The sequence below is a fragment of a genome, unplaced genomic scaffold (assembly GCF_019419815.1).
Source record: "Pyrus x bretschneideri cultivar Hongxiangsu unplaced genomic scaffold, Pyrus_bretschneideri_v1 Contig21, whole genome shotgun sequence".
NCBI classification, from domain to species: Eukaryota; Viridiplantae; Streptophyta; class Magnoliopsida; order Rosales; family Rosaceae; genus Pyrus; species Pyrus x bretschneideri.
In genome coordinates this window covers 5,738,104-5,765,132 of record NW_025999513.1, presented here as the reverse complement: position 1 = coordinate 5,765,132, position 27,029 = coordinate 5,738,104, and the positions used below count along the sequence as shown (strand labels likewise).

General features: G+C 37.7%; 3 protein-coding genes across 4 annotated transcripts; 1 reads left to right on the top strand and 2 right to left on the bottom strand.

The window, feature by feature from the left end:
* The first annotated feature begins 2,261 nt into the window (after positions 1–2,261).
* Positions 2,262–2,870, top strand: LOC125477379. The gene has a single exon (XM_048584409.1). It carries the CDS (start codon positions 2,262–2,264, stop codon positions 2,868–2,870), a length of 609 nt encoding a protein of 202 aa, XP_048440366.1.
* A 14,207-nt stretch (positions 2,871–17,077) lies between these two features.
* LOC125477475 (ethylene-responsive transcription factor RAP2-3) lies at positions 17,078–18,994 on the bottom strand. Of its 2 annotated transcripts, none has more exons than XM_048584625.1 (2): positions 18,728–18,994; positions 17,078–17,899 (listed from the first exon to the last, which is right to left on the bottom strand). In XM_048584625.1, the coding sequence occupies exons 1-2, from the start codon at positions 18,912–18,914 to the stop codon at positions 17,265–17,267; spliced, it is 822 nt and encodes a 273-aa protein (XP_048440582.1). In that variant the 5' UTR covers positions 18,915–18,994; the 3' UTR covers positions 17,078–17,264. The 2 variants fall into 2 exon arrangements, with proteins under 2 accessions (XP_048440582.1, XP_048440583.1); XM_048584626.1 differs by having other exon boundaries at positions 17,078–17,896; positions 18,728–18,991.
* Positions 18,995–23,392: 4,398 nt separating this feature from the next.
* Positions 23,393–25,929, bottom strand: LOC125477370 (nucleoporin nup189-like). The gene is made up of 2 exons (XM_048584391.1): positions 24,580–25,929; positions 23,393–23,854 (listed from the first exon to the last, which is right to left on the bottom strand). The coding sequence occupies exons 1-2, from the start codon at positions 25,879–25,881 to the stop codon at positions 23,681–23,683; spliced, it is 1,476 nt and encodes a 491-aa protein (XP_048440348.1). The 5' UTR covers positions 25,882–25,929; the 3' UTR covers positions 23,393–23,680.
* Positions 25,930–27,029: the final 1,100 nt, after the last annotated feature.

Here is a 27,029-nt window from a genome sequence, read left to right as displayed (position 1 = left end):
ACTGAGGTCGGGGATGAGCATATAAGGTTAGGGTTTTTACGAGTTTGGAAATGTGGGCTACCTTCGACCCAGCACGATGTCCCCAGAAGCCCACTTTAAAATTGTTAATAAGAGAGTTGTAAATTAAAAAATAGGGTGGATTACATTTTACCCTCTCAGGTTTAGGCTCGATTTCAATTCCTTACAAAATCTTTAAAACATTTCAATTTCATACATCCGTTACATTTTCCATCCATTGTTCCGTTAAGAGCTGACGTGGCAGCCACATTTATGCCACGTGGCTACCAAATTTGTGCTACATGGTGAAAAATAATAATTTTTTATACATTAAACAATAATTAATTAAAGAAAGGTTTATAAATTAAAAAAAAATGCAGAAACTCATCATTTCCCCTCCCTTTCCCCGCAACCCCCCCACCCCTCTCCTCTACTCTGTTCACCTCCCCCAACCTATCCATGCCGTCGAGTTCCTTCTCTTCAAACCTTGCGCCCCCAAAACCCTCAAAAAACCTTATTCCTGCCGCAACCGCCACACCCTTCACCCCTAACCTCCAAATCAAAATATCCACAAATCCTAACCCCCACTCCGCCGCCACATTCACCCCGAAATCCTAGCAGGTTGGGACATGCTGGGCATCGGCCAGACTGGCAACGGCAATCTGAGAACCCCTTCGGGCTTTTTGCAATCTCCCTTTTCTCTCCATGCCCAACGCCCAGAAGAACTCACGCCTAGATCCCACAGAGCCGCCGTCTGCCTCACCTCCATTGGCTTCACAATGTTGGGCCTTGCATCCGCTGTCTACCGCTACATCACCTCCGGCAAGATGGACACCGATGCCGATGTCTAGCTCGTGCGCACTGCATCTGCAGCTGGAGTATTTGTGGGCATCGTCATTGGGGGTTAAGGGCGCATTCAATTAGGTTTATTTGAAATGGGTTTTGTTCCTGATCGGGGAGGGAGAAAGGGGGTGGGGGTGATGAGGTAGGAGACTAGTCGGTTTTGGATGGGGTGGAGGGTTGCGAGGGAGGTGGGGGTGGGGTGGGATGTGGTGTTTGGGTTGTAGGGAAAGGGAAGGGTTTGGGAAGAAGATGGGTTTTTTTATTAATTTTTTATTTTTTATTATTTTTATAAGTAGGGTAAATTATTATATTATTTTAAATGTATAAAAAATTATTTTTTGCCATGTGGCACAAAATTGGCAGCCACGTGGCACAAATATGGCTGCCACATCAGCTCTTAACGGAACAATGGATGGAAAATGTAACGGATGTCTGAAATTAAAATAAAATGATAGTAAATGTATGAAATTAAAATGTTTTAAAGATGTTGTAAGGAATTGAAATCGAGCTCAAACTTGAGGGGATAAAATGTAATTTACCCTAAAAAATAAGAGGCTTTTTGCAACATTAAAGGACAAACGCCATTGATCAATAGAAAACGGAGTCATGAAGGGATCAGAATGGACCGATACTCATCTTGACATTTTTTCTCATGTAAAAAAAATTTAGTGTTATGTTTATGATTTTTAAAATTTTTCGTAGGAGTGGCTCTTATAGAGTTCAGGCAATTCGTTGCTTACGAGTTTTGAGGAGGACTTTGATCTGGGGGATCAGTGGAGGAACAGAGGAAGAAAGTCAGAGAGACTTGTGGTTTAAGTTTTAAGAAAGAGAATGATAAGGACGATACTAAACTAGACCCACCACAATAGAGTAATTTTTTTAAGTTTCAGATTGAGAAATTGAGACCCAGGCTAAACATATGGCTCCAACACTGGATCAAGAACTAGTTGATATCATGAAAACTAGTATTCTTTTAGTTAATTTTTATGGTAATGAAACCAGAAATTTCAAAGACAGATTATACCTAAAAAAAAAAAAAGAAAAAAAAAGGGGGATCCGTACAATATCCCGAATCATGAACTCGACGATACGACGCTACCAGCGACCGCGGAACCAGTCCAAATTGTTCGCGTCGGGTCATCAAAAGCCGAAACCAGGTTGGAGGCGAAGGCAAATCTACTCCGAGATGTCAAAATTGTACGGTAGCCACCGGCCAACGGGTAACACGTGGCCTTTTAACAGCTGTCACCAATTCCCTCCACTCTTCCGCATTTTCCTGTCGTTTCCCGTCTGCCCTCCTTATTTTCCCGCACTTTCCCGGAAAATTTCCCAACCAAAATTCACCCCCTTTTAGTTTTAGACTCCAAAATTGCCAACCGGTTCCGACGATTCACTTTACCCACAAATCGAATTCGTCGGCCATGGACATCTCTCTCCTATACGACACCGTTACAGTCGCCACCACCGCCCAGGGCCTAGGGTTCGCCAAGTTCCTAATCCGTCACCATGACCTCACCTCCAACAACCAAATTTCCGTCACCGACAATCATACCGATCAATCCTCGCCGTCCATTGGAGTCCCCCAGATCTCTGCCGGTGTTTTCCCCTTCGACGCTGTTGCTCCGCCGCGTGCCCGGCCCAACTCTACCAAAACCGCAACCCGAACCCTCCTTCGCAAAAAACGTCGCGCCAGACGGAGATCGTCGGGTGGCGACCATTCTAACGATGGAGGCGAGGAAGATGGCGGGTTTTTCGGCGGAGATGGTCCGTTTTTCAATGGAGGGTGGGGCGGCAGTGGAGGCGGGGGCGGGGGTTGGAATTTCGATAGGTTTGGAGGGAATAGTTGGGATGAGTCTTCGTCGTCCTCTCCGTCCGATCCGGCTTTCGATTTCGTGTACGAGGTGTTGTGTTGGATTGCGCTTTCGAATTGCGTGCACTTCGCGTTCAAGAGGGTGATTCAAATTGTGGCGGATGGGTTGGGGGATGCTGACCGAGAGAAGGTGCCCATGAGGTTGACTTCGGTCTGCTGATTCGGTACCGTCTCGTTCTCAATGCTTAATGTATGAAATGGGGAAGAATTCGGGTCTCATTTGTGCGTTTGGTTGGGTTTTCGTTTGATGATCGAATTTGTATATATTGTATATATTTATTGCCATTGCTGTTATGAATAGATGGTCTTATTCTGTTAATAATTCAACTGTTATGAATAGATGGTCTTAATTTGTTAATAATTCAATCTTCCTTTGAATAAGATCTGTGTTTTCGAAATTGGTGATTGTTTAAGAATGAGTTAATGCTAACTTCTACGAATACGAAATGGAGTTCTTTGTTCGAAATAGGTGGAAACATACTGATTTGTACAATATAAGAGGATTCGGACAATTGGTGATTATGTAAGAATGAGTTAATGCTAACTTCTAGGAATACGAAATGGAGTTCTTTGTTCGAAATAGGTGGAAACATACTGATTTGTACAATATAAGAGGATTCGGACAATTGGTGATTATGTAAGAATGAGCTAATGCTAACTTCTAGGAATACGAAATGGAGTTCTTTGTTTGAAATAGGTGGAAACATACTGACTTGTACAATATAAGAGGATTCGGACAATAGATTACGCAGATTTTCTCGGAAAACATTGATTCATTGTAGGCATTGTGAAATGTGAATTTTAAGAGTAAAATACCGATGTTTAGACCTTTAGCTGGTGGTGGAGTTATAAGAAGTTGGCGATGCTTTTGTTTGGATTTACATTAGAAGCATACTGAGCTGTATAATGCCGGAGGATTGTGAGGATAATTTATGCAGATTTGCTTGGAAGTGTTGAGTGTAAGCATTTCAAAATGTGATAGTTTAGTATGAAAAGACTATTTAGATCATTATTCAGAGTTGGAGATGGAAGAAGCTACTGCACTTACGAAAAAGTGCATTCCAGTCTCGGTGATGCAAGATTTATTTAAGTCTGTGATAGCAGTTCCCTGGAACTTGTATTTTTTTTTTTTTTGGTAAATTCACTGGAACTTGTTTCAATAAATAAAAAAGAACGCGAAATCTTGTTGAGAGTAGTTTTGTTTCACTGGTATATTGCCTTTGTTGTTATAAATAGATGGCTTCTGTTAAGAATTCGTTTTCCTGTGAAATACATCTATGTTGATGGTTGTGTGATTGTGAGCTAATGCCAACTTTTAGGATTACAGCATGAAGTTCTTTGTAAAACATAGTCGGAAGCCTGCTGAGTATAAAGTCAGAGGATGTGACTATAATTTATGCAGATTCTCTTGGAAAACATTGATCTTAGGCATTTCAAAATGTGACTTTTCAGAGTAAAACATTGATGTTGAGGCTTTAGATCATTATCCAGAGGTGGAGTTATACGTAGTTACTGTGCTTGTATTTTAGAGTATAGATTTATACAAAGCATGCTTAGTTGTATAATGTCGGAGGATTCCGATGATAATTTATGCAGAGTTTCTTGGAAAGTATCGAGTGTAAGCATTTCAAAGTGTGACTTTTTTGGGGTAAAAAGCTGATGAATTTAGACCCCTATCCAGAGGTGGAGATAGAAGAAGCTTACTTTGCTTGTGGTAAATTTAGTCCAGTCTTGGAGAGGCATTTGTATAGATTTAGTTCTTCCGTTATATTCTCTATGATAGTAGTTCGCTGGAACCTCTTTCTTTGACGTTTAACGTGCTAGTCTTGGCTAGAGCAGTTTTGTGGTATCAGTATCTTCGGTCTCATATGCACTATATGAGGTGACTTTTTCTGATGGATTGATTTAAGTATCTACTATCATACTGATTTGAAAGTGTGTGTCGTATTGGAGTGAACTGTTCTTCTATCTGATTTTATATATGGCTTTTGATATTGAAAATGCTTACTCTTCCGGTGTACTATTGTTGCCGTGTTTTAGAACGATGGAGATATTAAATAGCAGCACAGGATCTTTTATAAGTTAGAGCTTAATCGAGTCAAGTTGTAGGGTACCGAGCAATAAATAAAGTAAGCCAATGAATTGCTTAGTTATATCAACTTTGGAAGCATGAGATTGATACACTCTGTTGATAGGTCATTAAAGTCAAAAGAAGAGTGGGGGGAAGAGGGGGGGGGGGGGGGGGGGGTGGGGTGTGGGGGGATGAACGGGAGGCAAGTTGACATTAGCTTCTCGTCTTTATTTCTTTGTTTGGTCCCCTTTCTTGTTTGTGTGATTGGTTTGCCTTGTCATTGGAGCTTTCCTCGATGAAATGGCACCCTGCTTTTGTTCTGTTTACAAGGAAAAGTCCAAATGAAAAGCACTACAGAAATGATGCACTAAATAGTTGAATAGTTTCTGTAATGTCTTTTGTCAGAGTTTTGATATCTTGAATAGTTTCTGTAACACTTTATCAGTTTCGTTCTTTTGTGTTTATATAGTTGGATGACCAAGCGATTTTAGTTTTAAGTTGCAGAGGCGATCTATATATAGTGATTTATTAATGGTTCTGATCACATATACTTTGATGGTATTATATATTTGTAAGAATGCATATACAGACACGGTGGTGATAGAAAGAATCCTCAGGTGACATCCTTGTATATGATAAACAAAAAACTGAGAACAAAAAATAATGGTTGTAGAATCATTGAATCGTAGCTTAAGGACCCCACGTGGATTTTCTTTGCTCTGGTTCATGCATCTTTCCCTGTGAGTCCACATTATTCAAATGCTTTTGTCAAATTGCTTCACCAACTTGCTTATATATGAATTGACCTTGAATAGTTTTTGGGGAGTTTAATCCCACACTTTCTTTTTAACTTTTATACACTTTTTTTATTTGACAATCGACTTGAATAAATCAACGAAAAACCTCTGCTTGATCGGTGCCAAAAACTCCATTTCCATGAGTTCTGGGTTTGGGCACTTTGTAGCCCCGTTCTTGAGAAATGACACGGTCTAGCTCATTCCTCGAACAAAGTTTTTACGAGATCTCTATCTACCAAAATTCTAACTTCCTGCGAACGAATAATCATCAAGTGATCTTCTTTCCAGACAACACATACAAAGAGACCCGTCCGCTAATAAATAGTTAAGTAATTGAATAATGTTAAACAGAGATGCGCAAAAGAAGGAAAAAAAAGTGTAATATTTTCCTAGTGTTTTTATATCTTTACTAATTAATAAAACACTCATTGTCAATTAAAATCCTATAAAATTACCAGTTTAACCTTCTAATTAAAATAGAACATGAATAAGAAATATGAGGCAAAAATGTAATTTTACACAATCAAATTTTGTTGTTTTTTTTTTCAAAGCTTTATCTACATGTAATCCTAACATATTTCTTAAAAAATAATAATAATAAAAAAAAAACAAAAGATAAAAAAACTTTCCACTTCCACATCCTCTATCACTCTCTTCCTCTCTCCTATTTCAAAAACAAAAATAAAAAAAATTCTCACACACTTTGTGTGTGCCCATATTCTAGTATATTACTAATATAAGGTATGAGTGGTGCCAAATTAATTGAGTCGTGATCTAATTTGATAGTTACCATTAATAATTATTAAGTCCTTTTCTACGTTTTATTGTCTCAGGGTTCTAAGTTTTCTTGTGTTTGGGAGCAATTGTCTAATCTTATTACTTCCCATACTTTGGTTTTGGCGTTGACCAATAAATACATTTTTTTTTACTGATTTAAGACCGACAAGTTCTTACCAACCACTTACTGCTCTCTCAAAATCTATCTCAGAAAAAACCCTAAATCTGAAAAAGCTTTAGCTGCCGGTCCTTGGTATCCATTCCACTTTACTCCCAATCTTCTCTGCCCTTTCTTTCCAGTTCTTGGTGGGCAACTAAGAACATGTTTGGTATTCTACTTGAATTTAATTTTTTAAATTTAAAAACAATTTTTAAGTTTTAGGTCTTAAAAACTTGTTTGATAGGACTATTTTCAAAAACTGAATTCAAGACTAACCCAAAAATATAATATATTATCTAAAAACACTAAAACACAAAAAGTGAGTTTTTAGAGTTTTTAAACGTTAAACTCACTCCTTTCTTTTCTCTCCATCCTCCCCTCTCACTCCAAATATATCTCTCTCTTTTATTCTTTCTCTCGCCCTTCTCTTTCTTTCTTTTTACCTTTTTCGTCTCTCCTCCAATCCGTTCTCTTCAATCTCTCGTTTCTTTTTCTCACTCATCTTCCTCTCTATCTCCTCTGATCCTCTCACTTCTTTCTCTTTCCTCCAATCATCTCTTACTGTCTTTCCTCCTCTATCCTCTTTCTCTCTCAAACCCCCTCTTTTTGGATCTCTTTGTCCAGTTTAAGTTGTAAGATTTAGAATTTTTAAATTGCATACCAAACAAGTTTTTGAGTCTTAAAGAAAATTATTTTCAAGAAAAATTCTTAAGAAATGTTTTGAGAAATTATAAAAAAAATTAAATAGGATACCAAACAAGCCCTAATTTTCTCGATGTTGTTGCAGCTTTCCATCCCTAAGTATTGAGACCTTGTGCTTTAAGGGAAAGATGTGTGGGTTTGGGTGAGTTTTGGTTGTTGGGGTTGGATCCCCCTTTTTTAGTTTGTTTTTCAGGGCTTCGTGACTCCTCTTAATGGATTAGTGCCGGCTCCGTCTTCCTTGTCCAGATCAGTGGCGATTGGATGGTTTTATAACGGATGTTGGGGTCTTCGATTGAGGCGTTCTGGCTTTAGTCAAATTTCTACATTAAAAAATAGACTAACAAGTCTAAACATGCGACCTTGTGTTTTTCTAACATTTTAAGTTAATAGTTTTGTTTAACGATATAGATATTAATCGGCACTCGTGATTATGAGATACAGTTAGGATTCGTTTGTTAACCAATTGCGTTTTTAGCTCTTAGTGTTTATAGCAAAGGTACGATAATCATTAGGCAAATCAGAATTCGTACAAACTAAGGATAGTGTGCATAATGGGCCTCGATAAAAACCTTGTTGGGGATTTCAATCCGGTCAAAGGAAAAAAACTTTCTGCACAACAAAAGCCTACCCTCAAATAAACAATAGAAATGAGTTTACAATCCCTCATCTAAAAGAACATCTTGGATCAAATCTGGAGGCTCCTCGAACCACACTATCTTCTTAGCATTACTAATCCCCATCCGAGCAAGTCAATGGATTGTCGAGTTCCCTTCCTTTTGGACATGACTCACCACTAACTATGACCACTCCATGAGCAAACATCTTAGATCATTGATTAGATGACCAAAGGCAGAGCTGTCTTCCCCACGCCCCTGCATGGCTGCCAACACTAACGTAGAGTCGCCTTCAAACTGAATCTTCCCCTCCACTGTATCTAGAGTGCCAACCAATATTGCAGCTCTTCGAGCTACAAAGAATTCAGCATGCAATGAAGAGTTTGCCCTTTCAATTGGACCAACAATAGCGGCAAGACACTCCCTCAAATGGTTTCGAACCACCACCCCAAAACCTCCCTGGTTACTTCTATGGCTCCAAGCTCCATCAAAGTTGCACTTAACCACCCTTCCACATGTCTTCTCTACTTCTGAATCTCCCGGCTTGCCTTCTTCGCCATCGGCTTATGCCACTTATGAAACTCTTGCATCCAACCCTCAGTTCGAAGAACAATCTCAAGCGGCGGTAATGTTGTGCCATTCCATATAATCTCATTCATATGCTTCCACAAAGACCAAATCAACATTAGACATAGATTAAACCCCGAAGTAGGTCCTTGGAACTGTAAATTGGCTAACCAATTCATAAAGCACCCTCCTTGCCCACCATCTACCCGCAAGCCCAAACCTCGAAACCACACCGCTCTAGCCACATTAAAATCTCTGAAGACATGCTCTGTTGATTCCACCCAACCTCCACAAACAACAGACATCTCCTCAGTCATCACTCTTCGTTTACAAAGATTTAACCTCGTAGGGAGAGAATCCAAACAAGCACGCCACACACATATCTTCACCTTCCCAGAAACACAAGCACCCCACAATTTATTCCATAACTTCTCTCCAATGTTACTGGAAGAAGAACATGAGCTAGCTGCCCCTTCACCAATAACTATACTTAACCCCTATGCAACATGATATGCATTTCGGACAGTAAATTTCCTATGCCGTTCATAATGCCAAATCTTATAGTCATCATTATCTCGTAGATTTAGGGGAATCCCACGAATGAGATCCACTTCCTCTTGAGAAAAAAGTTCATTCAACATTTGAACGTTCCATTGCTTTGACTCCATCCAAAATAAACCCTTTATCTTTCACATTTGCGAACGTTTCTTTCTTCGACTTCCGAACTAACACCGGCAGTCCCAAATATTTATCATGAAAATCCACTCTCCACATACCGAGACAATCTGGTAACAACTGCTTATCATAAACAGTAAGGTTGGAACTGAACGAAACACAACTCTTCTCAAAGTTGACTGCTTGTCCAGAAGCCCTTTCATACTTGCTCAACACTTATTTGATATTCTGACACTCACTAATGGTACCTCGAGTGAATAGAAAGCTATCATCAGTGAAAAATAAAGGGTGGATGCTAGGCGCAGCACAACAAACTTTGATCCCTTGCAAGTTTCCATCAAGTTCAACCCTTATCAATAGTGTCGAGAGGCCTTCTCCACACATAACAAACAAATAAGGGAATAGAGGATCTCCTTGCCGTATTCCTCTTTCTGGATGCACATAACCCACAAGATCGCCATTCAACTTAAGAGAATAAGACACCGTTGTGACTCACAACATGACCATACTGATCCACCTATCAAAGAACCCCAACCGATGCATCACAGCCTCAAGAAACTTTCATTTTATACGATCATACGCCTTACTAATGTCCAACTTCACCGCCATTAAACCATTTAACCTCGAGGACCATTTATGCATATAATGAGCAACTTCAACAGCTATCAAATAATTGTCAGGGATCAGCCTTCCTAGCACAAAGGCACTTTGTGTAGGGGAAATGACATGTGGAAGAATAAGCTTCAACCTATTCATCAAAACTTTTGCCACTATTTTGTACGACACATTGCACAAACTAATAGGGCGAAGTTATGTCATTAATGTAGCATCCTTGACTTTGGGAATTAACGTGACATGGGTATAATTGATTTTCCAGATAATTTGACCAGAGAGAAGCATAGACCGAACCCCATTACAAATGTCCCCACCTACCACTCCTCAATGCTTTTGGTAGAAACCCGGAGACATACTGTCAGGTCCCAAAGCTTTCGTAGGATGCATTTGAAAAACAACATATTTAATCTCCTCATCCGTGAACGGGTTCTCCAAGGAGTTATTCATCTCATCTGTCACCTTGGGCATGATATGGCACAAAATATCATCAAAATTCTCCACGCCATTTAAACTAAAGAGCTTTGTGAAGTACGATACCACAACCTCCTCCATCCCTTTACGATCCTCTTATCAGTACCCATTATTATCCATCAACCCATATAAACAATTACGCTTTTGCCTCATATTCGCCTTATGATGAAAATATTTGGTATTATGATCTCCCAGCTTAACCCACTTTTCCTTCGATCTCTGTCTCTAAAACTGCTCTTCTTGTTCGAGCAATCTGTTTAACTTTCCAATAAGCTCTTTTTTCTGCTAAATAGACTCATCGGTGAATGGTTGACCCAACAAGCACTTAAGCTTATCCTCCACCTCATTTATTTCACGTGGACCCAACCTTGCATTATTGCGGACCCAGTTATTGAGCTTCATCCACGTCATCTTAATTTTCTCAGTAACTTGGAACAGTGGCGAGCCCACCACATCATGGTTCCACCTATCCCTTACCGCTTCAACACATGCTTCCTGCATATGCCAACTTTCCTCATAACGAAACTGATTCTTACCTGTAATCGGATTGCGTCTCGACCAATTAAGGAGGATCGGCACATGGTCAGACAAAGTCTTGTTTAAATGTTGCACTTTAGAACGAGGGAATAACTCTATCCATTCTAAATTACCCAAAGCTCTATCTAACCTTACCTTTATTCCACCCCCTTTCGTAATAAACCACGTAAATTTATTCCTTGTAAAACCAAGATCCAGTAGCCGATAATGCGCCACCGCATCCTGGAACCCCTCTATCTGCCTCTCCTATCTAACATTGCCCCCTTCCTGCTCATGGGCTTGGAGGATTTCATTACAATCACCAATGCATAACCAAGGTTTAGCCTCATTGCCTGCAAATCTCCAACAATCTCCATGACTTATATATATCACAAATGGCTGGAAATCCATAAAAAGCAGTAAGTCTCCAATAGAACGTATCTCCTAGATCACCTACATCAAAATCAATATGGTTATGGGAATAAGAACGTAAACATAACTTTATTTCATCATTCCAAAGAACACATAGGCCCCCTGAGCTACCTCAACTATCAACAGTAAAACAATGATCAAAATTCAACTTTAAACGTAACCTGTCTATGTAATGAGAATTACTATGCTTTCAACCGGTTTACTCGCTTCAATAATTGCAACTACCATTGCTACTCTTCGTCTCGCACAAGAACACTACAATGGGATCTTGACTAGATATTAGGCGTTGAAGTGTATAAACTGCCCGCAGGTTCCCAAGCACCCAGCAGTTCCAACTTAAACAACTCATTGCTGACGCGGGGTTGACCCTTGTCAACCTCCGCTGATGAACTGGATACTTTCGAGTTAGCAAACAACCTTTTTCGACCTGCACGTTTAGCTTCCACTTCCTCATCTTCGCGAACTAATCGTTTCCCTAATGTAGACAACATTGCACTTTCATGTGCCCGTGCATTAACCTGCTTAGTGGTCGACAACAGACTCCCACCACGTCTTTCTTTCATTATTCTCTTTTTTCTAACTCTTTGATGATGCTCAATATTAGGCATGGGATCGAACGGATTCGAACCAATCCCCGAATCCACACTCACTGATACGACTTGATTTCATCCTTATTGCCCAACCAGCCCAATCTGCCCTATAAAGCCCGCTTGTTGACTCATCGCAATCTCATCACCAACATTGGGCGCAATAAAACTCATCTCAAGCCCAGTGATTACATTTCCTTGCCCCACATCAGCTGCAATCGATAGAAATTGACTATCCCTCCCTGATGCATTGTAGGTGGTACATTCAAGTCAAATCCAAATAAGGTCAACCCCACTTCTTCCCCAACTAATGGGAATTGCTGAGCTAGCCTAACGGCAATAGAATCTTCCTTTATCCTCTCCAGGTCAACCTCCGCATTCAAATCAGGGAAATCAATAACATTATTAATGATGGCATCATCCATTACCACCTTAGGATTTTTGCTGCTTAATTGTCCCATCGTCACCACCACTGGAGATGCCTTTAGTGTTCCCTAATGCTCCATTGTTACACTGTTCATACTCTCTGTCCTCCACATGCAGTGGCGCTTTCATGGACCATCCTTGCGATTCTTCTAAGCCAAATTGTTTTCCTTAGGTCCTCTTATAATTATTCCTTAACCCATCGTTTTGGAACCAGCGTCTATATGGTTTGGAATGATCATCTTCATTCTTACCTTTGAACTGTGCATACTGCTTCTTCATATGCCCGATGATCCCATAGATAAAACAGGTAATTGGGACCTTTTCATATCGTAAATCGGTCCTGACCTCCATGCCTTGAATTAAAAGGAGTAGACTCCGCCGAAGTGGCTTCGTAATTTCTATCATAACCCGAATACGTAATATGCTTCCAAAAATATCACCCTTACGACTCTAATCAGTCAGGACATGGACCTCAATCTGGTTGCCAATGAACTGCCCCATATGACGAGTTATACACGCAAGAGGCAATCTTTTCACTTAAACCTAAAACTCTTGCACCCTCAGCGGGATGCGCTAAACTATCCACCTCTGCCAACACCAAGAGAACACCATCATACAACCATGACCCTCCTTTTTGCACCAAAGATCTCTCCTGAGCACTTTTAAAACCAAACGAAAATAGCCCTTCACCCATCTCCATTATCGTAACCCTAGCCTTAGGGAGCCATAAACTCAACATCTGGTGTTTGAACCTCTCATTGTTAATCGGCTTGCGTGAGAGCACCCTCCCAACCAGAAAAACCCTATTTGCTCGGAGCAAAGCACTCTCCTTAGCATCGATCACAACTACATGTTGCTCATCTTCGGTAAGCGCCAACCTATCTGCAAACTTCATCACCATATCCTCCATCATCCTTTGAACGACTTGCAAACCTGTTCGATAAAGGCCTTTGATTATTTTTTTTGTTAGAGATAAAAGGGAATGCGATAGGCGCGAAAGAGATGGAAAATTGAGGAGGTGGAGGTAGGAATGTAGGAGAATATATATTTTCAATGTCAAATTTGCATTTCATGCACTCATTTTAGATGCATTTCTTTCACTATTTTTCCACCGCCCTTTTTTCTCCACCATCTTCATTTCTCCTTTCAAATATATATATATATATATATATATATATATATATAGAGAGAGAGAGAGAGAGAGAGAGAGAGAGAGAGAGAGAGAGAGAGATCCTTTAACAAGAGGGAATCCCAATTTTCAAAAAAAAAAAAAAATAGAAACACCTTCTTGACCATTAGATTTGACTTTAATGAAATTGTGTGGTTGAAATTATGTGACCTGTGATTTAATCTCAGCCACACAATTTCATTAAAATCCCCATTAAAAAAAAAAGATGAAGATCCCTCTTGTTAAATGACCTATATATATATATATCTTTGACTCTTTGACTAAGATAAATGAAAACTGAAAACAAAAACACATAAAATTCGTCAAACAAGCCTTTATAGGAAAACTAATGAAAAATGCTTAAAAACTTTGAGTTTTAATAATAAGGACAAAATAAAGGATAGAGTGAAGAGTACCAGGATTAACTTTTTAGTGTAAAAATATGGTTTTTCATTAAAGTGAAGAGTACTATTTATTTTACCTTTTATTTTGTCAGTATCATTAAAACTCAAAGTTTTCATATTATTTTCATTAGTTTTCTTTCATTTTAAATCTAGAAGATGAAGAAAAAGTAAAAGGTGTCCCTTGATGCGTAGGAAAAATGGGGAAAATCATTTGACTAATGTGACCATTGGGAACGATGAATCGCATCGACTAACTGACCTATGGTAATTAGGGTGTCAACTTTTTATTGGGTCCCGGGTCCCGGGTCCCGGGTCCAAATTGGTCACTTGGATTGCAACGGGCATTCAATTAAGCATAGCCAAGTAAAGTAAAAGTCCAAGAGCTTCTCCTTCCCGCTTCTAGATTAGGAACGATGGATTTACTTCTCTGTATGTAATGATTATTTAATAATTTATGTTATCACTTTTGTAGGGATGACGTGGATGTGAAATACTGAAAGAATTATGATTTTCCCTTATTTTCTTCTTCCCTAAACTGTGTCTGAACTATGAAGTACTAATAGAATGATGCTTTCATGACTTTTTCTACCATTCAATATCTTGAACTAATCTAAATTACGAAGATGGGAATTCAAACTAAGAGCAAGGCCAACTAGCTTACTCCACACCCATTTCATTATAAATGAAACCAAGTAGAGAGTACAGTACACAGTTGTGTTAATAGATATATGTTAACAAAGTAGGAACCTTTGTTTTCAAAGATTTATCGTGCGTAATTTATTATAACGTGAAACTATTATTGACACTTCATAAACGTATATGTCACCAAAATTTATTAGATACTGTTGAAGTAGGTTACGTTCAAGGTTCAAAACCCTCTCATATGAGAAAAGACGTTATATGGTTGTATTATATAACAAATAAGTCATATAGTGAAATGATCTTTAGATGAAAGATTAAAATATAAATCGTACATTTTCAATCATAAAATTTTTTGTATAAAAACACATTATTTATTGAATGAGCGGATACTCAGAACCGGAAGAATACGACAAAAGTTTATCCTGCAATCTAGTGATTAGTATCACACTATTCTAAAAATTTCCGACTAGCCACTGTCCCGATTAATGCCTAAGCTTTTGAAAATTAAGAAAAGATGCCTAGACCAGCTGAGGCACCTGACTAGACCGCCGAGGAACCTACCTAACCCACCCAGACCCGTCTAGGCACCTGTGTAGATTGTGACTCACTTAGACAAAAAATATATAACTTTCAATTTGCATTTAATTTTTTTAATAAATTGTAAGAGATTTGTTGAATACTTAAATGAATACACACTATATGTTTATTCCCCATGTTTTTATTATGTTCTAATACTTCATAATACATATATCATTCTATTTTGTAGTTTATGATGAAATTACATATATTTTAAGTATAAACATATATTTATTTACACGAAATGTAATAGATTTACTTAAATCCGCCTAATCCGCGTAGGCGCTAAACCCCAATCCACTGCCCGACTAGCGCTTAGCGTCTTTTACAACCATCACCTTCCTGCCATATTATTATTATTATTATTTATTTGTGCGGGCTTGAATTAATTTATTGATTCTCCTTAATTTCATTCCAAATATTTTATAGTTGCACGTACATTCGTAAGTGCTGCCATTAAATAATAATCATCACAAACAAGAATTATGAGTATAATAATGTATTTTAAATGTATTATATTACATATATTAATCAGATACATGAACCGACATGGATGGGAGCATAACCACTTTAATTTTGCGATTCGCGAAACAAACACAGTCGCTCGCCCACGGATTTGAATCCCATCCTAAATTGTGAAGATCATATTGATCATCATATCTTAATCATTTATCTTGATCGTGTGTTTATAAATTATTTAATTTTTAAAATTAAACATAAATAATACTTAAAATAATTGACCTTATAATATACGATAAACGATTAGAATATGATGATTTTAGAGAGGATCCTCTTCCCTCGCACACAACAAGAACCACGATGCATCATGCATGTAATCTAAACACCACCCTTACTATCTTTTCAACGTATTATCTATTGGGAATTGTTATTAGCATTTCAAAAATCTAATTTTACACTCATCACAAATGTATTTTTCTTTCTAATAATAGAAAATTTGAAGTGACAAATGAGATTTTTGTAGTGATAATAACAATTCCCTATCTATTTTTATAGTATTGTCGATAAATCTAACAAAACGTGTTAACAACAATATAACATAATAGCCAACAAAATATGTGGTGTATTGAAGTTGGTGGTTTGGGTTTTTTTTTTTTTATAACATACTGCGTTTCATATTTAAGTTTTTCTTTTCTTTTTAATGTAGATTAGTGTAAAATATCGCTTCTAATGAATAATATTATAGCTAACAAAACATACTGACATCTTTTCGTAGTTTTTAATGCATCCTAGTGGAAACACCCCTTTTTGTTAAGTGATTTCTTCACGAATTTGTAAAAATTATTATCTATTATATAAGGGAATTATTATTAGTATTTCAAAAATTTCATTTGGCACTCCAAATTTTTTATAATTAGAAAAAAAAAGTACACTTATGAGGAGTGTAGAATGATAATTTTGGAAAATTAGCAATAATAAGGTGCATTTTTATAATTATTATAGTTTTCAAATCTTTTTCAAATAAAAATTTTGAAAATAAAAAATTTGAAATTATAAAAAAAAAAGGTTTTTGGTGAAAATATAATAGAAACGAATTTTAAATTCTAAATTTCTAAAAATGGAAAAAGAAAACAAGATGTTATCATAATATTGCTCATTTTTTAGTTGAGTGCTATCATCAAGGACACACAAAAACCTTTTATTAAAATGGATGTGATATCCACGCACTTTTTATTTTTATTTTTTACACTTCTTATTAATTTTAGTTCATTGATTTTCTTCAATTCATTCGATCCGATGACCCCAAATCAAAAGAATGTGTGAGAAGTAAAAAAATGTATGTAGATAGTACACCCCTACTAAAAATGCCATGCTTCTTGAAAAAACACTTACTTTTTTTTTTTTAACAAAATATTATATACCTTAAAGGCGTGAGGAAATGGACTAAGCCTCACATTAAGTTAGTAATAATATAATTCAAATTCGTATTTTACGAAAATTGAACGTAAAACCTTATCTTTATAATTAAGAAAGAATATAACGTAATACTAAGTGATAAAAATTCACTTACTTAAAAGTGCTTCTCATGCTTCCTCGCTAGAGAAGCGTTACTTCTCAAAAAAACTCTTATAAAGCAAAAGCTTCATATATATTTTTTGCTAAACATACTGATAAACACATTCGACATTAACAAACCGAAACGCACTGATTATAACATGCACAAATGCAAAGGCAGTTAATTACTATTTAAAGATAAAACAACAAAGCAAAAAACACATGTGACTTTGTTCCAAAAAAAAAAAAACAACAACACACATGACATAAACCCAGTCACGATCCACAAACGCGAATTAACCATACATTCATAATTTAATTAATATTTATTTATTGCTGCCTTAATACAGAGACTGCCCCCGCAGCTGTTGCTGGTGTGTCAGCAGGTCATCCAGCATCCACAGGTCCAACGAGTCCGATTCACCGCTTCCACCCGCCACCGGACTCAGCTGCTCCACCACCACCTCATCCAGCCCCAAGAACGACTCCAAGCTCGATATTTGCTCCTTCAGCTCATACCCTCCGTCACCACCCGCCACCTCATTCTTAGCATACATATCAGCGCCACCCTGATAAAATGGATCATAATGGTAAGAACCGGTCTGGAAACTCGGCTGAGTAGACTTCACCCGAGTTGATTCAGCCACAATGCACCGCTTCTTTGTCGGCGGCGGCGTAGCCGGAGCCAGAGGCGGAGGCAGTGAAGAGGGTGGTGGTTGTGCAAAGTTGAGCTTAGCCTTGTCCCCGCGGATGCGCACGGCGGCTTCGTCGTAGGCGCGGGCGGCTTCCTCGGCGGTGTTGTAGGTGCCGAGCCAGACTCGGACGCCTTTGCGGGGGTCGCGAATCTCAGCCGCCCATTTGCCCCACGGCCTCTGCCTTATTCCTCTGTACACATTTTTCCTCACTCTCTTGCCTTCTGCAGCAGCAGCGGCAGCTGCCTCGGTCGCCTTCTTGGGCTTCTCATCACTTGTCGCTACTCCGATCAAACCACACCAACCATAAGTTAACTACTGCATTTCTTTTGTTAATTCAGTAAAAAAAAACGAGAAGACAAAAATATTAATTTTAAAATCAAGGAAAATAAATTCTTTGCATCTCTTTTCTTCTTCTGAATTAATTTTTGTCGTTTGATATTTTTTTAATTTGTTCAATTTACAAACAAAAACAATTGACAGTGTCAAGAGAAAATCATATTTTTATTTCAATCATTTGCGTTTTGATCTTTCAGGAAAGTTGCACTGAAATCTAACTTTCTATTAAAACAAATAATTAATGAACACAAAGAGGTAGTAGAATATGATTAATTACTAATATAAATTAGTAGTTGTGTGATCATTAAATTAGAACTTAATTAATTGGAGAATTTAATTCTAGCCAAATACAATAATTAAACACTTTCTAAATATTTTTGTTCAGAAAAAAAAAAAAAAAACCTTCTAAATATTCCAGAAAATTAAGAGAAAAAGCTAGTGCAGCAAAAACAGCAAGAAAATATATACAAAGAACTCAATTACTTAAAAGCTAGTGCAGCTAAACAGCAACAAAATATACACAAAGAACTCAATTATTTAATTGAAAATCTAGTGAAAAGTATAATTCATATACAATTATCAGATAAAAAAAAAAAATCATGCAAGAAACAAAGCAAACAGAAGAGACAGACAAGTTCTGAGAAATAAATACAATTAATCATGCAAGCTTTACAAGAAAGTAGATAAAATTCTAGACAAAACCCAGTAAAGAAAATGCCATATATAAAAAATTGTGTGTGTGTGAGTATTTATCTATATGTATAGATAGATACCTTTGGTGACAGATGGTTTGGGCTTCTGGACCACCTTGTAATCCTCAGGCTGTTTGTTGATGCTGTTGGAGTGGTCTATGCCGAGGAGGTCAGAGATGGTGTCAAGCTCCGACCAGAGGTCCTCCGCCGTCAGCTTCCGGCCACGCTTGGAGGCGATGAAGTCGGAAATGATAGCACCACCACACATGTTTAGGTTGCCTCTTGTAGAAACTTTGAGAGAAAAAAGTGCTTTCTCATGACACACGCACAATGCGAGAAGCTTCTCTTCTAGAGCTCTGTATTTATAGACGACCGTCGGTTACAACCAACATTTTTGCATAACGACAAAAAACACAACAAGTTGTCTTAGTGGGCCTTCTTTTCTCAGGACACGGCCCATATGAGGGAAAATTTTTAGGTGTACCGGGTACACCAAATTTTTTTGGTGTACCCTCACTCATTAGAATTTTTTTGGTGTACAAAAAGTGAGGGTGCACCAAATTTTTTTGGTGTACCCTCACCATTATGAGTGAGGGTACACCAAATTTTTTTGGTGTACCGGGTACACCGAAAAATTACTCCCATATGAGAAGCTTACCAAAGAAAGGATATGACTGTAACGGTATTTAATGCACATCAACATTGTTACGTGACAAATACGTAATTAACTTGAAATGATAAGTGCGTAATTAATTTGAACGAACATTTTTGGTTCATTTTTTAAGAGTTGAGAGTATGAATTCTTATATCCTGTTAAACATTATATAGGAGAGAGAAGGTGGGGCCATTGAGATCATACGACCACAATAAAATCAGTTTTGTACCTCTGATTTTTTAAGTGCATGCATTAGATATTGTCGAGGGAAGAGGGCACCTTATCCCTCTAATTATTGGTCATGACCTAAAGTTGTTATGAGCATGCATTACATATTGTAAATATAAGGGTAACGTAACATATAGTATATCGGAAGTGATTACTCAACACCACTTTTCATTATACACACAACGCCTTCTAATTTTGACCTTAATTGTTCTTTGATTTGTTCAATATCATAGGGCTAGAAAAAAGAAAAGTGCATGCAGAAAGTGAATAAATTATTATCCAATGTTTATGAGGGGAGCAGAGAAGGGCAGAGTCCAACAACATTTTCTTAGAATAAATTGGTCTCAGATTTTATATCGGACGTATAAAGGGTATCTCCAGCTACGTATAGTTAATTTTCCTAAATTTTGGCTCCAATATTGTCGTCAATCACAATCTCACATGTGCACATAAATAATCGATATTATGAAAAAGTTATGTACAAATATTAAAAGAAAATGTTATTAGTATTTCAAAATCTCACTTTACACTCATCACAAGTGTAATTTTCTTTTTAATTATAGAAAGTTTAAAGTCAAAATGAGATTTTAGAAGTACTAATAACAATTCTCATTAAATTTTGATTAGTAATAATGTAAAAATTCGTACTTCTAAAAAATTGAGCTAAGTGCACAACTCAAAATACTCTTACAGAGAAATGTTAAAGAGACTCTTTGTTACCTCATAATTTGACATAAATTTTCATATTAATATTGTAAAATATTAGGTAAAAAACATAAAGTATCAGAAAATTGTTGAAAAATTAACTTTAAGATTTTTCTGTGATAACATACTTCAATTGTGAACCCCTCAGTGATCAAACGGCAACGAGATGCTCTAAAAAGTTTGATGCGAAACAGAAAATGCCGAAAAAAGTAAAGGAATCAAAAGAGAGGTGGAAATTCGTGCATTTGATTTTGAACGTACGATTGACGTGGGGTCCATTGGTGGCAAGTGGTACTGAAGGGCCGGTGATGTGGCAGGATCTGACTTTGCAGTTACAAGAGGGTAAACTGTTACCTGGGTTTGTCTCGCTGTGCAAAGGAACAGTTGGTTATGCTGACGGTGTTACGAAGCGTAACGCGTGCGTTAGATTTGGCTCCAAACTTTAACGGTTGAGATTTAGGGCAACAAGGCATTGCGTGCACGCTATTTGGACTGACGTCGCTGTTAAATGACTCCAAGATTTGAGCTAATTACAATCTCAGCCACAAATTTTTAGTTTGATAGCGAGGGGATTAAATACATAATATCATGTGTATAAACGCTCTTAATCTCTTAAACTATAAATCTTTACACACTTTTGGAATGTTTCGATTAATATGATCCGTTTGGGTGTTTTTATTTATTTGTCAAACTATGTAATATTGAGTTAAAATAGACACAATATCTTTTCTTCTAATTTTATCCCTATTGTTTATTTGAAACGTAGAAAGCACTTTAGTTTTTAATAGAACATTTTGGGTTCGTTTGGAAGTGCTTTTAAAATGACTAAAAATATTTTTGGTAAATGTTTTTTAAACCAATCCTTAGTAAAAATTCAAGTGGATTTTGAAAAAATACTTTTAAGTGCTTTCTACAAGAAGTACATATCTGATGCTTCTTCCAAAAAACACATAAAATGCTTTTGAAACCCAAAATCAATTTCACCAAAAGTATTTTCAATAATTTTGAAAGTACTTCCAAACGAACCATTTGTATGCTTGTAACAAAATGTCAATGAGAGAAACACACAAAACATGCAAGCAAAGGCTCATCCTAACCTCCCATCTTGTGCTTGTGCTCGTTGATGCTTGTTGAATTAAACAAGCACACAACTTTTAACCATTTTCAATACATAAGAAAAAGAATGAAGCTTTCCAACTTTTGGTAAATATAGTAAATCTGTAGTGGAGTGCTATTTGTGCACTCCACTTGTACTCTTATACCTATAAAAGGAGTGCAACAAAGTTTTAAAAAACTACTTTTAGCATACCACATTTTATCATGTATTACAACTTAATATTAACGTTAAATTATTTCTATACATTTTTCTTTCTTTTTATATTCTTGTGTATTTCAGAGTTTTAGATTGAATAAAAATATAAGTGCGTGGACATCATTTTGCTATCGATATTCCCAACATAACGATAGTTCTTAATTTGTTACCTATATATTTACCAAAAGATGAATAGCTCGTTTGACACTAATTATAGAAGAGGAGAAATTTTTAGTGTGCTAAGAACACAACACGGTACATAAAGTGTCATTATACAAGTGGTCATAATTTTTTTTTTTCAAGTGTTCAACAACTTGTATTATGATACTTGATGTACCCGGCCGTATTTCTAACGCACTAAAAAATCTCTCATTGAAGAGGGAGAGATTTTTGGATAATCACCACCGATTAGATTTTTTAGGAAACACTTCTATTTAAAAAAAAAAAAACTTAAATTTCTAATAAACATTTTTGTTATGCTTTTAAGAATCATGCTTCTTATAAAAGTACTTGTAATAAAAATGCTCCTCTTCAAACCATTTCCACCAGAATGGTCTTTAAAATGTTACCCAAAGCATTTAGTTAGGAAAAGATTATTAACAAAAAAAAAAAGGGCAGTTTGAGGGCTTAATTGTAATAAAGTTCTGCAAAAGGGTAGGAATAGCTAGGAATTTGGAGGCGCAGCCCAATAGAATGGATGGGCTTAATTGCCCAAGGAAATGCCAGCAGGGACCACAAAGGCCCAAAAAACAATACGATTAATTATTTTATTTTTTTATTAATATTTATTTATAGAGAGGGGATAGAATTTGGTCATCCCAGACGAACATAGCGGCAAGCTTTTAGGAAGCAAAGAAAGAAGATAAGGTTGCAAAGTAACACTTTCTGTTTCTGCCTCCAACAAACAAATAAACTCCTCACATCTCAACGATGTCATCCTTTTATCTTTTATCTTTTTTTTTTCACAATTATCATATTACATCGGATTACCCGATGAGAAAACTAAATTTTTAAATCAAATTTGTAAACTATATGACATGAAAGACGATTAGATTATTACTTAAGTCTAGATTCACGCATTTTACTTTTTATTGATGACACGTCGCTTGATTTTCTACATCGTACACATGTAGATAGGCATCGAAGAAAATCATAGGGCAGAGGAAGAATGGGCACAGCAGATCTGGATTCTGGACTCGGATATTTGTGTGGTCCCATTATTTATCAGGTGAGCTGGCTGCTGGCAGCCGTTTAAATGACTGTTTGTTTATGGTGAGAGACAGAGAGTGGTGATCTTGGAATTGAAAAAGTGATGATGATCTTGCATGTTGGTGATCTTCAGTTCGATGCTACAATCTCTTCGTCCATAAAACATGTCATCTTTCAACAAATTCATTTTGTACGTATGCACGCCAACAGGTAGTACGGAACCCTTTCTTTTGCCCCTTTGCTACTTTGTTTTGCGGTTTCCCAAACACACAACTTGGATCCTTACCAGGGGTGGGCTACGGATACCGCCGCAGACTAACCGCGGTAACTTTCATACCAATTAAGAGCTACATCCGAGTCTTACGTTTTTATCGGATAATTGTATAAACGATTAAATAAAAAGTAAAAAACCAAGAATCGAACTTAAATATATTAAATAGTTTTACTTCTAATTACACTGAAGCGTCAGAAATAGTGCAAGTTAGTTACCGACTATAACGTTGGAATTCAGCAATACATATTTGGGGTTTCCATGCCCAGACTGGCCCAAATCTGTACTCTGTTACATAACTTTGGTTGGTTTCTGTTTGGGGCTTTCAGCCCCCATCGACAGCATTAAAGAACACAGGGAGCTATATCACCCAAACAAATAAATTTATTGACCAAAACAAATATATTTGGAAGACAAAAGTACAGTGCCATTCAATCTTTCAATTCCAACATCACTCTCAAGTAACAAAGAACCATTTCCGGTAGCAAACAACAGAAGAAAGAAAATACATCATCCATGTGAAAACCATCCTCGACGGCCAAGTAAGTATTGAGTAACATTCCCCAGAAATCTATGACTGTAAAGAGGGGGGAGAGCGTAAGTATCAATGAACCTAAATGAATATACTAGCAAATATAAAATTTCAACAACCCTCTAGTCTGCCAATTTCGTCAAGCGGTGAACGGTGCTTCTTGCAACCCTGTTACTTGGATCAAACTTCAGAACAGTCCTCAGATCTTCTGCCCCAAGTCTATACTTTTCCATACTTTCGTACAAGAGCGCACGCTGTACCAGAACAGATACATTTGCTTCATCTTTATCTAGAACCTGCACAGGATTGAACAATATCTATGAACTCTCTTCTACGTATAGATAAAGGAGAGGGAACGCATAATATCATTTGATTCAAACTAATCAACAGCCTTGATGGACGAAACAAGTGATTGCAAATGTTGAATTTGTGCATTTTGTCTATCAGAAGTTCAGAACCATACACCTACATGCACTGCTAAAATGTTTGGCCGTTTGAATTAGCAATGTTTCTTTTATCACATCAATCAAAACATGGCCAATTGAAAATAGCTAAAGAAAAGGAAAGGTATTTTTGTTTGAAAATATTACATGCATCTACAAAACAGGTGACAATGGGAAGTGGCTGCCACGCACAAGGGCAAAGTAACTAAGTTGGACTTAGTTGGTCTCTAAGCAAGGACGACTAATATGTACACCCATTGCGGTAATGTTTCCATTTCTTTAGCTTACAAGAAGAATTGAAATAATATCTACCTATCTCATGCAAAATTGGGATAAGGTTACCTGTATTGCACTAACATTACTTTACGCTAACATTTCGTTGTCCGATTTGTTTAGGAACCAATATCTAAATCCAAGTAGTTTACAAAATTGTGCAGCTGCTACAACTTCAACCAAACAACATCAATCCAATAATTACAATGATATGCATTCACATTTGGCACGTGCAAACTAAATTGTTGAACAGAAATGAAATTTTCTAAATGTTGAAAACAATTTAAGGAAAAGCAAGAAGATACCTTTGTGCAGTCCGCCACAGCTTTCTTATACTCCCCAACTTCTTTGTAACATGAGGCCCTGCTTGACAAAACATCCGCAATGCCAGCACTATCAGCTGCTTTCTCAAGAAGAACTACAGCCCAAGAAAGCCACTTAATAGCGTCAGGATACTGCCCTTGCTTGTAATGATCCATTCCTTTATTCTTTGCTGTTGAAGCTGACACCCCAGCAGGAGGAGGTGGAAGACCCTCAAGCTCAGTTGTTGAACCACCGTCATCATGTCCCCCTCCAAACTCTGTCCCCCAATCATCAACTTCAGAGGATTGCTGCATTCCAACCCCATTATTCGCTGTTGCTGCACCTCCAGTCGAAACCGAAGATGGGGTAAATAACACGTCGAAGGGATCATTGTTAGTAGACTGAACAGGGCTTGGCTTTGCCGAAACCCCAAAATCCCCAAAGCCAGAATCCGAACTTGACCCCATAAAACCGCTATCTGAGAAGGCACTCGAGGCAAATGAAGTATTGGCGGTGCTTGGTTTCGGAGCATTCTGAAAATCTCCAAAAGCATCATCAACACTACTTTTAGCACTGGTTTTACTCGCTGAATTAATAGTAGCCGATGGTTTCGACGCGAGATCAACCAAAGAACCAAAAGGGTCTTTCTTAGAGCTCAATCCACTGCCACCAACACTAGCACTGCCCATATTTCGCAGAGAAGGACCTCCAAGATTCGCACTCATATTACTATTAGCATTAACACCACTATTAACCTTATTGGCATTGCTATTGTACCCACCAGAGAAACTCCCAAAATTCCCAGAAGCACCATAATTTGCACCACCACTTTTCACCGAACTGTTACTAGCAGCAGTGGTGGTTTTGGGCAACGAATCGGCCACGTTTCCCATGGAAAACGAGCTCTTATTCGAAGCCGGGGTCGCATTCTTCAAAGGAACATTACTATTACTATTGATCTTACCACCCATGGCAGAGCTGACCAAATCCCCAAACAAATTTGGGTTTTTATTGACGACGGTGATCGGGGTGGCGGAAACCGCCGGAGCCGCGGAAGTCCAACTCTTGCCGAAGATATCGCCGACCATGGAAGTTGGGGCGTTGGTCAATCCGGGTCGGGCGGTCTGGGTCGGAGCCGGCTGGTGGGTCCAGGACGTGGTTCTGCCGGCGGTGGGTTGTTGCCAGGCGGGTCGGGATTGGGCGGCGGTGGCGGAGGAGAAGGATGAGGTCTTGTTCTTCTGATCGTTGAGCGATTTGGGTCGGCTGGATCCGAGACCCAGATCGAAGTCGAAGTTGGAATTCATGGTAATGGAATTGCAATTGTTTACTTGTCTGGATCAAAAGAAATGAGATCCGGTAAGATTGCTTACCCGAGAGAGGAGAGCTTTCTGAGATCTGCAGATTCCGGAGACAGAGAGAGAAAGAGGAAGTCGGTGATGGCACGCACTAGGCAGATTGTCATGAAATGGTGGAGAAGGATGGGAAAGGCAACTCGTATACAGTTTATTTGGAATATTGTTTTGATTTATTTTGGTGCCAATTTGTCAACCTTCTAATTTGGGTGTGTCCTTTTAACCGCTGAGGCCTGAAATGTGGACGGATATATTGTTTTGTTTTTGACGTTCTTGCCAAGGTTGTTTTTTTAACTATTTGATGCAACAAAATTAATTTGGAAATGTAGACGTTTTCGTGTTGCAAGTTTTAGCGTATTTAAGTTGGCTAGAGAAATGTGTTTAAATGTGCTTTATGTATTTAGTTTGAGTTCCTCACCCCTTTGGTAAGTTTAGCTTAATTAGAATACCACTTCCGCTTTTGATGGATTTGTTATGCAAGTTACCAAGCATGAAATGTAATCTAATTCAAAATTATAATTCTTGTTGCATGTATAATGGCATGATAAAAAATCTATATATAATTAATGATATTTCATTAACAAAATTTATTTATCAATTGATATGATAGTGTATGTGTCTGATGAGAATGGAGGAAGATCAGAACAAGTACCGTTTGTAATCTCGTTTTCAAGCTAAAGCTAGACGTTTAAACTTTCGTTTGAGGCTCACAATCACATCACTTTTGGTACCACATTTCAGTTCAACACTTGACCTGGTTACCCATCATCGGTGGTTTGGTACAAGAGAGGGAATGAAGGATAGAAAGAGATTAAGAGACAAACAAGAAAGCAAATGGATACCAATCTCGGTGTTCCATGGAGAGTACCGGCTGATGAAAAAGGAAAGGTTAATGGGTGAAAATTGCTCCCGATCAACCATAATCTCTTCAAATAGAGACTTGCTTCAGCGTTGTTTGATTGCAATTTGGTTCTGATTATGGACAATAAACATGCCATATTACATTTTGATTCTGATTACGAAATAGTAAACATGACAGAGGCACCTTGAACTTAGAGTCGGGCCTTCTTTTTGCACTGTTATGGACACGCTTCTTTCAA